The sequence below is a fragment of the Oryzias melastigma genome, linkage group LG4 (genome assembly GCF_002922805.2).
Source record: "Oryzias melastigma strain HK-1 linkage group LG4, ASM292280v2, whole genome shotgun sequence".
Lineage (NCBI taxonomy): Eukaryota > Metazoa > Chordata > Actinopteri > Beloniformes > Adrianichthyidae > Oryzias > Oryzias melastigma.
In genome coordinates, this window is record NC_050515.1 from 12,015,125 (window position 1) to 12,029,122 (window position 13,998).

General features: G+C 35.8%; 2 protein-coding genes across 8 annotated transcripts in view; both read left to right on the plus strand.

Annotated features, from left to right (window-relative positions):
- Nucleotides 1-7,127: 7,127 nt before the first annotated feature.
- Nucleotides 7,128-11,254, plus strand: ppp1r2 (protein phosphatase 1, regulatory (inhibitor) subunit 2; the record flags this gene model as incomplete). The annotated part of the gene is given in 3 exon segments (XM_024278930.2): nt 7,128-7,190; nt 8,066-8,239; nt 9,195-11,254. Coding segments are annotated over 3 exon segments (257 nt in total), but the record flags the coding sequence as incomplete, so codon positions are not given.
- Nucleotides 11,255-13,136: 1,882 nt separating this feature from the next.
- LOC112150227 (arf-GAP with coiled-coil, ANK repeat and PH domain-containing protein 2) overlaps nt 13,137-13,998 on the plus strand; it is a 46,259-nt gene continuing 45,397 nt past the window's right edge. For 3 of the 7 annotated variants that reach the window (XM_024278323.2, XM_024278324.2, XM_024278321.2), the window contains exon 1: nt 13,139-13,569. In XM_024278323.2, the coding sequence (XP_024134091.1) occupies nt 13,517-13,569 (53 nt within the window). In that variant the 5' untranslated portion in view covers nt 13,139-13,516. Of the gene's footprint in view, nt 13,570-13,998 lie in introns of all 7 variants that reach the window. The other 4 variants (XM_024278319.2, XM_024278320.2, XM_024278318.2 and 1 more) reach the window with 3 other exon arrangements.

Consider the following 13,998-nt stretch of genomic DNA (forward strand, 5'->3'; position numbering starts at 1 on the left):
CAATGAAAAAAAAAAACTCAACTGTCTTCAGAAAATTTGGAACATTTTTATTTAAAATTGAGTAAATTTACCATTTATAATTGGTTGGAAACTTTTTGTCCCTAAATCAGTTTCTTTGTTTGTCATTAGGATTTGGTAGTTTGACTGTCTGTTTGTGGTCCTTTGAATAAAACTTTATTGATCCGACAAAAGGGAAATCACCCTGTTATCATAGCTCTATCTCAACAGATGAATAACAACACTTAAAATATACTTAAAATGAATAACAGTAAGCATTGTCCAGTTAATTGGTGATTTGTAACTTTCTGAAAGGATGACATTTCTTATCATTTTTCCATTGAACTTTGCTATACAATTGTCAATAAGTCAGGCTGTTGGTGTGACATCCGAAGCGAGCTGGTTGCCTCTTCAATCTTTTCATTTGGTGAAAGCATTCATAACATGGAACAATTTCAGCTAACAGTTGAAAGAATTTTTCCACAGACCATTTCGATAATGTGGCATAACTCAAGACAACTGTAATTTTGTTACATTAGCGTGATCTCACATCATACTTTTTGCTGTAAAAAACAAAAACAAGCAACAAGGTTGTCAATGTATTTTTAGCCACGTGTGTCACCTGAGAGCTAAACTGGAAGCTGTAAATAACTGGGTGAATAAGTGTACCTGAAGCAAAAAAAAACAAAAAAAAAGTGGCCACAGAGCTATGTCGTGTCAAGGTGAACCCACAGTGTTTCCCACCTCACTTTTAAACAACATGTTTGCTAGTAAGCCAGATCACGTCTCTCAGTCGGTTTCAATAAATAGTAATGGAAAATATTGTAAATCAAAGCTCCTGGCCATGTTTAAAATGGATTGCTTATATAGATTAGTTGCGATCATATGTTACATGTAAGGATTTCTAAGAAGAGACCTGCTGAATTTGTCAAAATTCTGATTCCTTGAATTTACTCTAACCTGTGTTTTTGCTTCAATAAAACAAAGGAGATCACACTCATTGTATCTGTAACCAGCCTTTTTAGAACCAGATTATTTGCTGTTTTTGTTTTCCACTCTTCCCCTGATTATATTGTCCTGACATACAAGTCATCAGAAAGAAATTAGACCACAAATAGATAAAGATCTTCTTATCTCTTTTTGTTTTATTACCTCAAATGGCTGAATTCAAGGCTTTATGTGAAATAACTGAAACGGTCTCTGTGAGTGACAAGGTCATAAAGGAAAAAAAATAGGTCTTGAAAAGATCCAGTGTGCAGCCAAATGCAAAATTCTCCAAGTGGAGAGGATTGACCTCAATATAGCCTGCTTTTGCTCTGAGCTCTAAAAGCATGATGAGCTATAAGTGTGTATGGAGTCTGGGAATTGTATAAATATGCACCAAAAAAAGCCAATGCATTAATTTTATAGCATTTTACTTACTTTTGATTATTGCTTCACAAAGCTTTTTTATTTAAGACATTTTGTAGATGGTGAAGGAAGGATTAAACTAACAGGATAAATGTAATAGCTACTTAAAAAATACATGAAATACTCAAAATGATAAACACATTGTGCAAGAAAAGTGTATCTTACAAGATTCTGCACTTTCAGGATGTGCTGAAACAAAATGGACACAAAATGTCTAGTTATATTTTTTTTGTTTAAATTTGCTGTGATGACACTGACATTGAAATTACTTTTTCTAGTTTTTCTGCTTAATTTGTATTAGAATTTCTTTTTACAATGCCTTTTTATTTATTTTTCGTTCTCCAGAGCATTTTTTTGATGCAACAAACTGACAAATATCCAAATTTCCTACCAGAACCTCAAACTTTGTCATCTAAACTCTGCGCATTTCCAGTAGATGTTTTTTTTTTTTTTTTTAAATCCTCCTTTGAATAAATTATTTGAAAAAGTAAAAAATAGAATTAATGAGACAACACATGCAATGCATGTTGTCTTTGTTGGAATAGGAAGTCTGGATTCGACTGGAGCCTACTTTTAAACAATGTGAATCTTGTTAGTTTTTTTTTTTTTCCACTGTAGGTCAGTGCAAAGCAATCGGGTCACTAAGGACCACAGCTTATTGTTAACTTTCAATCACTTAAATCACCATTAACTGAATAAGAGTGTGCCGTTCCCATGTGCTCATGAATAATTCAGGAACGCTTCCATGAAACTCAAGCTCTCTGCAGGCGGCATCCTGGCTCTCCTGTGGACAGTTTGACAGGCGATGGCTTTCTATATGCTTGACAGTATGACTTTCTAGGTCACTTAATGTTTATTTACTCATAGTTATTTGTGTGCAATTTTTTTATTGGATTTCTTAACATGAAACCTTCCTGTTTTGAAAGATTAAAGACAGAAAAGTAAAAATATTCCCCTGTGATTTCTTATCATAAAAAATATTAATTTGTGAGTTAATTAAAAAAATATTTAATTTTTAAATATTTAAGTGTTTTTATTTAATTAATGTCTACTAAAAAAGAAGAAAAGATTCCTATGTTTGTCTGGGTTATTCCCCACCTACCTTATGTACTTTTTTGGACAGACGGCGGTGGTTTTAGAGATTGTTTTAGTTCTGAGCACAGCTGGATATATGGCTAACCTTTGTAATGGTTTTCTGCTTTCTAAGGATTAACCCATAATGGTGGAATTTTTTCAACATGTTGAGTGGGCAACGAAGGGTTAAAAATGGTGCAAAACATGTTAAGAATAGATGAGAAATAAGCAAATGTGTGCATATAATCAGTATGCAATAATTAAAATAGCTTTTGCAGCTAATGCATTATAGCTTGAAGCTAGTACTTGAGTATTTTTTTTAACAATTTGAAGGATTTTCTGTTCTTATTATTAAAGTTTGCACTTACTTGTGCCAATCTAAAGAAAACAAGAAAACAGATAAATGCATCACATCTGATATAAAAATCCAACTGGAAAAATCAGTAAAATTTGTTTTTTGGTTCATTTAGATAAAAATGTATTGTCACTAGAACAATGACATTCCAAACAGTGCTTCCTGGTTATACATTAAATCAACAACTAAAAATAATAATAAAATACATAAAAAGTGCATCACTCGCTTAGTACTGCCACAAGTGATTATTTTACCAGTAGACAAATCACCGATTATTTTTTCCAATAGGTTGACTTATCAGGTCATGCGCAAACTGGATGTGAAGCACACATCTTAACATCATTAGCCTTAAACTAACTAAAAACTAGATATATAGCATTACCTGAGATAATGCTAGTGTGAATGCTGTAAGCTGAATTTGGCAGCTGAAGATGCTAAAATTGATAGCTGAAATCACTTAAGCTAATGGCTGAAAACGCTGAAGCTGATAACCAGCTAAAATATTAGTTAAATGCAAAATTAGCCTAAAAAACTGAAAAAAGCCTAAGTTAGCCAAAACACCTAGCATGCAGCTGAAATATTTGCTAAACTCTAAAATAGCCTAAAAAACAGAAAAAAACGTAAGTTAGCCAAACCAGCTAGCATGTAGCTGAAATATTAGCTAAGCTCCAAATTAGCCTAAAAACCTTAATAAATGCCAAAATAATCCAAAAAACTAGCAGGATGCGATTATAACTTTCAACTTTACTACACGCTGACTTCATTTAATATAAAGTAACGGCTAATTGACCATTAAATTAGTTGTCGACTGTTTTAATAGTTGATTAGTTGACTAATCGTGGCAGCCTGACATTCACAGTCAGTAAACGGGAAATTAAAATAAGGTGTTAATAAAAGGGTAAACCTAGAAAAAAAAAAAAAAAACATCTGCATGACCACATTACTGTTAATTTTGAACAAACATCCACCGTTTAAGCAGTCTAAAGAAGAAGCCCAGATTTTTTTTAAAGAAATTAAAATCTATATTTGTATTTTTTAGCATTTCTGGTGGATTGTGAATGCATAAAACTGACAGACTTCTCTGCAGCCAGCGTGAACTGCCTCTTTGCTGGATGTTTTGGACGCACTGGGCCGGACTTGTCCCTTCTGTCTTCTCACTTTGGCACCTGATAGGGCGGCCCAGCTCAAAAGTGGTGATGCACTCTATTTAATGAGTTTTCCTCAAGCGTTTTGTTTCCAGCTGTTAACCACTCTGGATGGGTGGTAATCGTTACGGAAGAGTAGAAGCTCTATATTTAGTTTATGATAGTAGTACACAGTCTTTCTGCCTTTATTCCCTCATTTTTTTTTTTTTTTTTTTTACATTGGAGACCAGCTGCTTCATCTCCGTAGATGCTTTTGTGATGAACTGTGAATGGAGGGGGATGCTGCAGAACGTGCACGTTTCTAGTTGGTGTTATGTAACTCTAAAATATAAAAAAACACTGTGTTAAGCACCAACTACTGATGAAAACCCATGAAATGTACTCACACATAGCCAGATGTTGACTAAGAAAAGATATTTGGATACCTCTAGGAAAAGATCACATGAACCATCCTGTAAAATTGTAGCTTTTTCTAATCTTTAAATCATTCTAGGGGTTCTATTCTTTTAATTTTTAGTCTTTCCTTTATGAATTTTGACCATAAATAATAAAAAAACAAACTGATACTCTGGATACTTTCTGAAATTTGTGGTTTCTATCCATTTTGATGCAAAACACATTTAAGATTTTTCTGTGGAGTAAAGCTGTAAATGTTGATAAAGTTGTTATTATTAAAATGTGTTCATGTTCACCTGTCCTGCTTGTTTCTTAAACTGCTTTTGTCATCGTGACTGTCGGTATCTGTTGTGAAAAAAGCCCTGCAGGTTTTTCAACAGCAGGCGGTAGATTTGGCATCTCTGTTCAGCCTCCCACTGCCTTCCTGTCTCCCATGTCACCTGACCTTTTCTATAAACAGGGTCAGGGATGATGATGTTTATGTAAAGTTGGCTTTTGTGTGCTTTTCAAACTGGCCATTTGAGGATTTATAGCTTTAGGCTATTTTTCCTTAATCAAAATATTTTAAAAAAACTCAGAAAAATGAAAAAAGAATATCTTTAAGTAAGTCTGAAAGTAACTCCTCCTTCCATCATTACCTTAACGACAGAAACGAACAAACAGTCACGTCTTGAAATTTGTACAAGTATGGCAGCCTGAGTGAGAACTGGGCCACATTTAGTCCCAGATTGTATCTTGGTCGGTCTCCTCCCTGGAGGAATCTTTGGAGATTACAGGCTTTTGCTCGCTGGTCCACTTTCAGTGTCTGCTCCATCCAACTTCCTTCTGTTTTGATGTCTCTACAGGAAGAAATCCCAGAAGTGGGATGAGATGAACATCCTGGCAACATACCATCCAGCCGACAAAGACTATGGCCTCATGAAGATCGATGAGCCCAGCACACCATACAACAGGTGACCAAGAATGGCATCAGTGAATCAGAACAGATGTTATAGAGGATTCCTTTATTATTATTTTATTGTCAAAACCTGTTTTATAGGAGTTTTTATGCTAAATTGGTTTAATCTGATTTGAACAATTCATTTAGTCAAAATAAAAACCCTTTTCACAGAGATGATCAAACTGAGCCACTACTTTAGCTACAATTAAAGACCCACTCCAATAAAAATTGTGTTTTTAGTATGTTCTTGTAGCTTTTTTCCTCATGCTGGAGGACTTTAAAGAGAGTAACAGTCATGATTTAGTTTGTCCACCTTGAAAATGTCTGAAGGCTTATGGATTTGTGCAGTCCTAACTCAGGCGGCTGTCTCACGATGACTTAGGTAGCTCTCCTTCCTGTCCTCATTTGACCCTCGGATCCCCTTCTCTTCCCCCTTTATTCCTGCCGTCAACATGTCATGGGTGCTTCTATTTCAGGATGGTCGGGGAGGACGAGGATGAAGGGGCGCTGAGCGACTCTGACGGCCAAAGTGGACTTGCAGCAGATGACCTCGCATCAAAGTAAGCACAAAAAAAAGAGAGATAAATTACAGTTTTAGGATTATCTGAAGGTCACCTGAAGCAGAGCATTCTCTTCTGTATTGTTTAACCAACATTAAAATACAGAATAACATTTAATCAAAATGTTTTTACCATATGTTTCTAAACTTTATTTTTTTCCCCAAAAAATTAATATTTCTTTGTATTATATTTACTTTTTAAAAATTCACCAAAATTAAAATATTGAACCGCTTTTGTTTAAGCTTGCATGACACAAAGATGAACATTTCTGCATCATTTTCCTTTTTTTTCTACATAATGTTTTGCATTCATTTAGGTTTAATAAGAGATCATGTATGTATTTTCATAGACATGGAGGGGGAAATGTATAAAAAGGAGAAAGGATCTTTTTATGTCCTCAGTAAGCTGGTTCTTCTGCTGCTTTGAGCAGACATGATGGGAGCTGGAGGAGCGTTCAGCTCTCGACTATTGTGTTTACATAAGTACGCTGATGTTGGGACTGCATCAGTGTGAGCGTATGAATGCGTGCTGCAGAGAGAGCTGGATTTAGCTTCAGGCTTGCGAGTCAATTAGTTTCCTTTGTTTGCTTCTGTGCGAGTGAGGGCCTTTAAATGTTTTATCATAAACCCTCTGGACTCTATTGTACAGCAGCTGCTGTTTTTCCTCTTTTCTCCTATTTTGTCTTTCCATCAACTGCTCTCTCTTAAATTTTAATTCTTGGCATAGTCAGCTGTACTTTTCCCCTCCAAGAAATGTGTTATTTCATTAAAATTACAGTTTCTCTTTGGCCTCCTTCATTCCTCGTCACCCTGAAACATTCTGAAACTGCAGGCAAATATTAATTCTCCTTCGGCCAGATTATGCCAGCTGGTAAATTGGAGCTTCCCTAAAGTAGTTCACATGCTCAATCACTTCCATTGAGTGGCAAACCTTTATTCATTGTGCACAACACCCTTTCATTGAGTGTAATAGACAGGAATAACGGATGTTTATTTCCTCTCATGTAGTAGACACACTCACTGACACATGAACTCCTGTTATTCTCCTTCTTACTTAATACCTCTCCATCTGTCCTCCATGTAACTCTTGAGTGAATTTTGTTTTAATCCTCCTTTTTTTGAGTTGCACAGGATTTATGGATCATCTCTTACCTCTGCTAAAAAAGGTGTTAAAAAATGTAAGATATTTATTTTGTCTTTGTTTCCCCAGGCTGGCATCAAGTGACAACCTAGAACCTCGCTTTCTGAAAGAAGAGGAGGAGGTGGAGGAGAGCAGTGAGGAGGAGGAAGAGCAACTAACTCCTGAAGAATTAGGTAACCATTTTTGAAACCGCATCGTCTTAATTCTTTAGATTTTTTTTTTCTTTTTTTGCACAAAATCTGAACATTCTGAGAATTCAGTACATTCATCAGAACAGAAATTGATCTCTATATTACATTCAATTCAGTTCAAACACCGTTTTATACATTTTCTGTTGCAATTAATATTTTCTAATCTAAAATTGCACATTTAAAGTTGAATCCAACTGTGGGAATTCTAAAAATTAAAATTAAGACTTGAAATGGACCTTACCAGCTTCCATGCGACAGCAAAACTGGCTAAACCTGAATCCAGCAGTTTAACTGTAAAACACTGACACATCAAACTCACCTGTTGATTTTATGTGTGAGCCTTTGAAGAACCTGCATGCTGTAATTAAAGCTAATCAGGGTTTCCATGACAACGGCACTGCTTGGCACCGGATGGGAGTGGTTAGATGCTTACTAAAACGGTTCAAAGTCAGGCAGGGTGGATACCTCTGACTTTTGAGTCCTGTTTGTGGATTAGCATGAACAAAGGTTACTTTGAGCTTCGTGAATCTGGTCGAAATCCTTCCCTTCAGATCTCATGAATGAACCGTACAGAAGAGCTCAGATCTTGGCTTTTGTTATACAGGATTTTTAATTTAACAGTGCATGTTTTGATTAAGTTATTAAGGCATAGATGGATGATAATCTAGCACAATAAAAAAGAGATGGGAACAATTTGAAAATGCATCACATCACAAACATCCAAAATTCTCTGCTCACCAGGTCTCGAAGGTTTGACGCCAGAGAGCTATACTCTGATTTAAATGTGCTTATTTTTTGAGAGGTGCACGGTTTTGACATTTTTATTCAGCTAATTGTATTTGTTTCCCCTTTTGTAGCCAAAAAGAAGCATTTTCAAATGATGAGGAAGATGCACTACAACGAGGGCCTGAACATAAAGCTGGCTCGCCAACTCATCGCCAGTGAGCTCGAAGATGACGAAGACGAGGATGAAGAGATGAGGGATGACACGGAGGAAACAGAAGAGATCAGTGTTGACCCCCCACAGGATGGTGAGTACGAGGGGATTGTGGGCGACTGATTTTGACTCTTTTCAGTGGAGAACATTTTTCACGACAGCGTGTTTCATTGTGTGTGGTTGGATACAGCATCAAGATCTAAAAAGGGAAAGTTTTGTCTAAAATCTGCATTTAAGGCAAATAAAAAAAGGACGATTCCTTCAATAATAGAGTGACAGATCATCTCATAATGAAAAGTAATAACGAATACAGTTATTTGCAAAAGCACTAAAAATCAGCTTATTTTTGGTGTTTTGTTGCATCTTGTTTGCCTTCTAAAAAATTACATTTTTTGGCCTCTTTTTATAAAAATCTGTAAAACAAAGCACATCTATGCAAGGCCTTTTGTGATTTTCAAACAATGACCAAAAATGTTTTCTCTAAGTGGGTTTCTATTTTGACATTTTAAGTGGATTTTTAAAGTAGCCTAATAAAAATGAATGAAAGGTCAATGCTAATTAATTAGCCAAATCAAATTTACGTTCTATAGTTTCCAAGCTTGAAGTTCCACTCCCATTATATTTTTCTCTTTTGTAAAATAGTTTTTTGTGGTCTTTTATTTATTATTAAAAAAATCCCATGTTGTTTTTTTGTGACATATTTTCTGCAGCGCAGCACGATTTCATTAGAAATTTACCTCTGGGTTGTGGGTGGGACTGTTGGCGCAAACGTAGCACTACATCAATATCCCAGCATGCTTTTGTTCACATTCTCTCCTGCTAGTGTATAGCACCTCACAAGCCCAAGCTAACATTAGTGTAGTCAAAAAACATCCAGCTGTACGGTTTTGAGCCAGATATCAGCTCGGATGAGGATTACGAAGACGTACATGGATCTGGTCATCGGCAAGCATGGAGACTTTGACCCGCCCACAGGCTTTTCAAACCGCAAATTGCAAATGGACTCCTACATGTGTCTAATCTATGTTGTGTGTTTCTGTGCTCCTCAGCGGATTCTTTGGACTCGTAAATGGAGACGGATTTTCCCCCTTCAGCTCCGTATTCCCACTCAAGACCCAGTTAGACTGCTGTTTCCAGCGCTGAGCTGTACAGCAAACACCTCTTCTTTCCCCACATCTTTCAATAGCCAAGTAACATATCTGTCAGCTATCGTGTCTCTTCTATTCTGTCAATTTTTTTTTTTCAATATAACCTTCAGAAACATCATAGAGGTTGCTTGTCCTTCTTCGCTCACCTCTTCTGGACTGATGTTGCACTGAAGAACATGTGATCCTGATTCCACAAGAAGGATCAAGGCCTTCAAAATAAAAGAACAAAACAAAGATTTTATGGGGATAATTATTACTCTAGTTTGGCTGAATCAGCACGTCAGTCCTGGAAAAGGCCTGGGGAAACCCCACGACATAACTGAGGCATGACAGCAGTGTTGTTCTTGGCTGCATTTGCATTTTTTTTCCCTTGAATATTGTGTAACTTTTGCTCTAAGGCCCGCCCTTCTGGTGCATTTGATTATCACCAAAAGCTGTAAAAAATGTTTTTTTTCCTCTCAAATCTTTTTAATGCTGTTAACAATCCTATCTCTATCTTATATTGGCATGATAAAATAATTAGGTAAGAACATATTTAGCCCCATATTTCTAACTGCATAATACCCTCAATAAAATGCTGCCTTATGAATAAAACTATTTTAATCTGCTTGACTTCATTGCTGCCCTGCAATGAAAAAAACAATGAAAGTCTTAATATATATTTAAAAATCTCTGTTTTTTTTAATGACATCAAATCAGTTTCTATAGTGAGGATTTGATGTTGACAGATCAAATCACAGGAAACGGTTGGGAAGCACTTCCTGTTGTGTTCCGCCATGTTTTTTAAATAACTTCATTTCATTCTGGGTTCCCCATCAGCCAATTTTCCCCCCAAATTTGTCACATTTGTATCATACTAGAATTAAAATTTATTTTCATACTTCTCATAAACTGAAAGAATAATAGTGACAAAGCTTTTTGTGTTTCCTGTTATTTTAGTTTCAAATATCGTGTACGGAAGTATTGCTGCTGGGGTTTTATGATGTGCTACTGATCAAAACATTTGTCTAACAAGACTCCAGCACATTTTGTGCTTGTTCTTAAACCCATTCGAGTTCATCCGCACAGACAGGTGTGTAGAGGATGTCTCACCTGGCTTCATTTGGATGAAGGATGCTGCTTGAAAACGTCATGGAAAGAAGCATGAATTGATGCTACTGATTTACTTTAAAGTGGGCGTTAGCGGAGACCACTAGAGCTAGAACCGCGTCAATGATTTCTTTATCTTAATTTAATTGTTTTTTGCACTGTTTGGGAATCCTACCAGTGTTAAGAGAGTCTATAAATGTACTGAATGATGGAGTGCATAATGCTTGTGTGTTTTTCCTCTTCATCTTCCATTTCTGTGTTCAGAATCATTGAGGTTTGTATTGTAGAAAGGTCGATGACAACCAACAGTTTGACTTCTAATATGCATTTTTTTAGGCAAAGGAAACTCGAACTGTTTTCACCATCCTATTGAAATTGTGTTGGATTAAAGGAAACATCAAACCCGCAAATGTTTTTTACTTCTCTTCACCTTTTCTGTCCATATATATGTTTGTATATATCGTCAGAAATGGTGACCACATTTGTCCTGAGGATGTTTTTCTTGTTAATTATTATATTAGTTGAAACCAGGACTGATGTCATCACCCTGTAGGTGGTTATTACCTGTCAAATGTGCCTCTAATGTATTTACTTACGCGTAAAGTAAGGAAGTCGATCATACAGAGTAATACTTTGCCTCTTGTCTCCTTGTTTTACATCACTTTTGTCCTTTTTGGTTTGTTTTCTAAGCCTGATCGACTGTTAGGCAGCCGCGTGACAATGCTCAGTGTCTCAAAATGTCACAACAGTCTGGATGTCCAAGCCATTTTTGTTTCTTTATCTCTCTTTTGTATTTCCAGTTCGCATGTTCTAAATCATCCAAATGTTTGTATTAAGTTTTGCCTACTGTCATTAAAAATATGTTCTTAGAATGTACTGTGGTTGATTTTTTATTTTTATTTTTAGGAGCAGTAAAAAAGAAATTTAGGCAGTTACTGAAAAAGAAATAGAATGTTTTTTTTTGTTGGTTCTAAAATAAAATCAAATATATAAATAGTTGGAAATGGTTTATTAAGCTAAACTTTATCTTTACAATAAAATAGTAAGATTCTGTTTTCTTTTTTTTTTTTCAATTCAATTCAATTTTTATTAATATAGCCCAAAATCACAAAGAAAATTGCCTCATTGGGCTTCAAAATTTCAAACTTTTGGTAAAATTTAAATGATATGCGACCATGTAAAAACCCAGACAGGTTTCTGTCACGCATAATCACATTTTATTTCCCTGTGTTTTGATCAATCTTGTACAATAGTGTTCATTTTATGTGTAAATAAGACAAAACCAAATTAATAATATAAAAAATGTTATACACAGCTGATGCTGACATTGTGCTTGACTTGATATGTCATTATTGAATAATACAGAGAGGAAAAGAAAAACTAGAATTTAAGCTGAACTTTCAGCCGTTCACAAAGTCATAATCAAAATACAAAAGTGTTAGTGGGGACCATTTACAATTAATATAACTTTTCAAACAATTAAAAAAAAAAATTCTCAAATATTTTTTTGCGATTTTTCATTACCAAATCAAGCATTACTGGATTTTGCCTGTAATTTTTAGTAGTCAGTTTTATTTGTGAAAACAATTTTATTATGCATTTTAATTGTAAAAAATGTTTTCTCATCAGAATTGTATTGAATTTTTATACAATACAGATTAGCACGTCCCAAAACGCATTATATATGTATATAAAAAAAAATAAAAAACTCAATTCACCCAACAAAAGCACTAGAAGAACATTAGAAGAATATTAAAATAAAGTTTTACCATCCCACCCACTTGAAACATTTTTTAAAAATGTTTGAATAATTGATCCATGGTTGTGCAAATCAGTTGTGGGCATAATACACTAAATTTACTTAAAAATTGCCAATATTAAGAGTACTCAGTAATAATTAACAGCCTTAATAAACTTTGTTGCATTTATTTTTAATTTATTTATCCTATGTATTTTAAGTGTCCCAGGCGTTTACACCTTTCGGCCACCAGATGGCACTGTGTCACAACACTTTTTTAGCTTGCCTGAGGTTTTTCTGTATAATGCGGGAATGAAGCCGTGGATCTTGTTCTTAGTGATAATCCTGCATGTTTACTTTCGTGAGTTGTTCACAGCTAAGAATAAACCTGCCACCTGGTGTCTCAGTCAGTTGTGCGGAAACGCTTCAGTACTTGAGAAGAATTAATTTTGTTGTTGCTGTTTTGTTTGTTTTTTAGGCCAAAACCAATCCTCTTACGGCGTTATTACAATGAAGATTGAATCAGCACACGATAGTGTTCTGAAAACATAATACATTCAGAATGCTGGGCAATTCCAAAGGATCAAGACGCTCCTTTCAAGTGGTACAAAGATCGTCTACTGAAACACAGATGATTGTCTTGTTCAACTTTTAAGCACGACAGATTTATAAATACTTTATCGCGGTTTTGAGGTTTAACTTTTATAATACAAATGTAGACTCCACTTTACCAAGTAAACAAGCCATTATGCATCTTTGAAATTTTATCAGTATTTTTTCTGTATCAGAAAACATGCCTTTTTTAACTAGCCAACTTGATTTGGAATCAATTAAAATGTGATTTATTTTTAAGCTTTGGAAATATAAATTTAGGCATGGGGTAAATTTGACTATAATATAATTGAGAGGCAACGTAGTTTATTTACAAATGTTAGGATGTTTCTGATGTTTGTTTTTTCATATCTCTTTTTAGAAGAAAGAGTGAAACAATTCAATCTGGCACGTGCCTGCGGGCTCGTGAGCATTTGCTTCCTTTTACAATAGACGATCTTCGTTTGGAACTGTTGGAGAAAAGCTCCTCTCCCGCTGGCTGCAATGACCGAGCAACTGGACGACACTTTCTGTTTCCACATATGCGCGTGAGGTCGTTTCGTTGCGTTTTTTTCGAGGGGGGCTGTCAGACATTGAGAAGAGTGTGGTTTATGAACCCAGAGGTTGTTTAGTGGTCGGTGCTGGCCTCTGAGGCTAGCTGGCTTTCCGTAACAGAGTGAAGCCAGCTGGTCGGACGGGGGAACGGGTGTTAGCATACGGGCTAATTAGCCAGAAAGACTGAGCCTGGATTACTGTGTTTAATCAAGGAGAGCGCAGCTCTGCGGCTACTGCCACTGCGGCAACCATGAAGATAACGGTGGATTTTGAAGAATGTCTCAAGGACTCTCCACGGTTCAGGTGAGTGTTTACAACTGGACTTTCCATCCTCTTTTGTGGGCTATACTATGCGTCTATCCCGGGGGGTAAAAAGTGTCCGAGTGGCTCCCTGTACGCCTAAAAGCAACGTACCAGGCTGTTTGTTGCCTGCAACTTTTCTATTTTTGTCTCTTAAGAAGCTGGGAGCGTGCTGGTGGAAACCAAACACAAACTCGCCAAGAGTTTGCTTACCGGAAAAGGTCTCATTGCTGGCTTTAAAAAAATATCTAAATTATGTAAAGATAGGAAAATGCATTAAATATGAATGCTGGAAATTATAGCAGCCATTCTCATGATACTTTTGTCCTTCTTTTTGGACAACTCATTCATCCCACACAGTCTGTTCTTTTTTTTTTTTACCTTAAGGTTGGCTTAGTTGAAAATGCTTCATTTTTGTTACTCCAACAATGT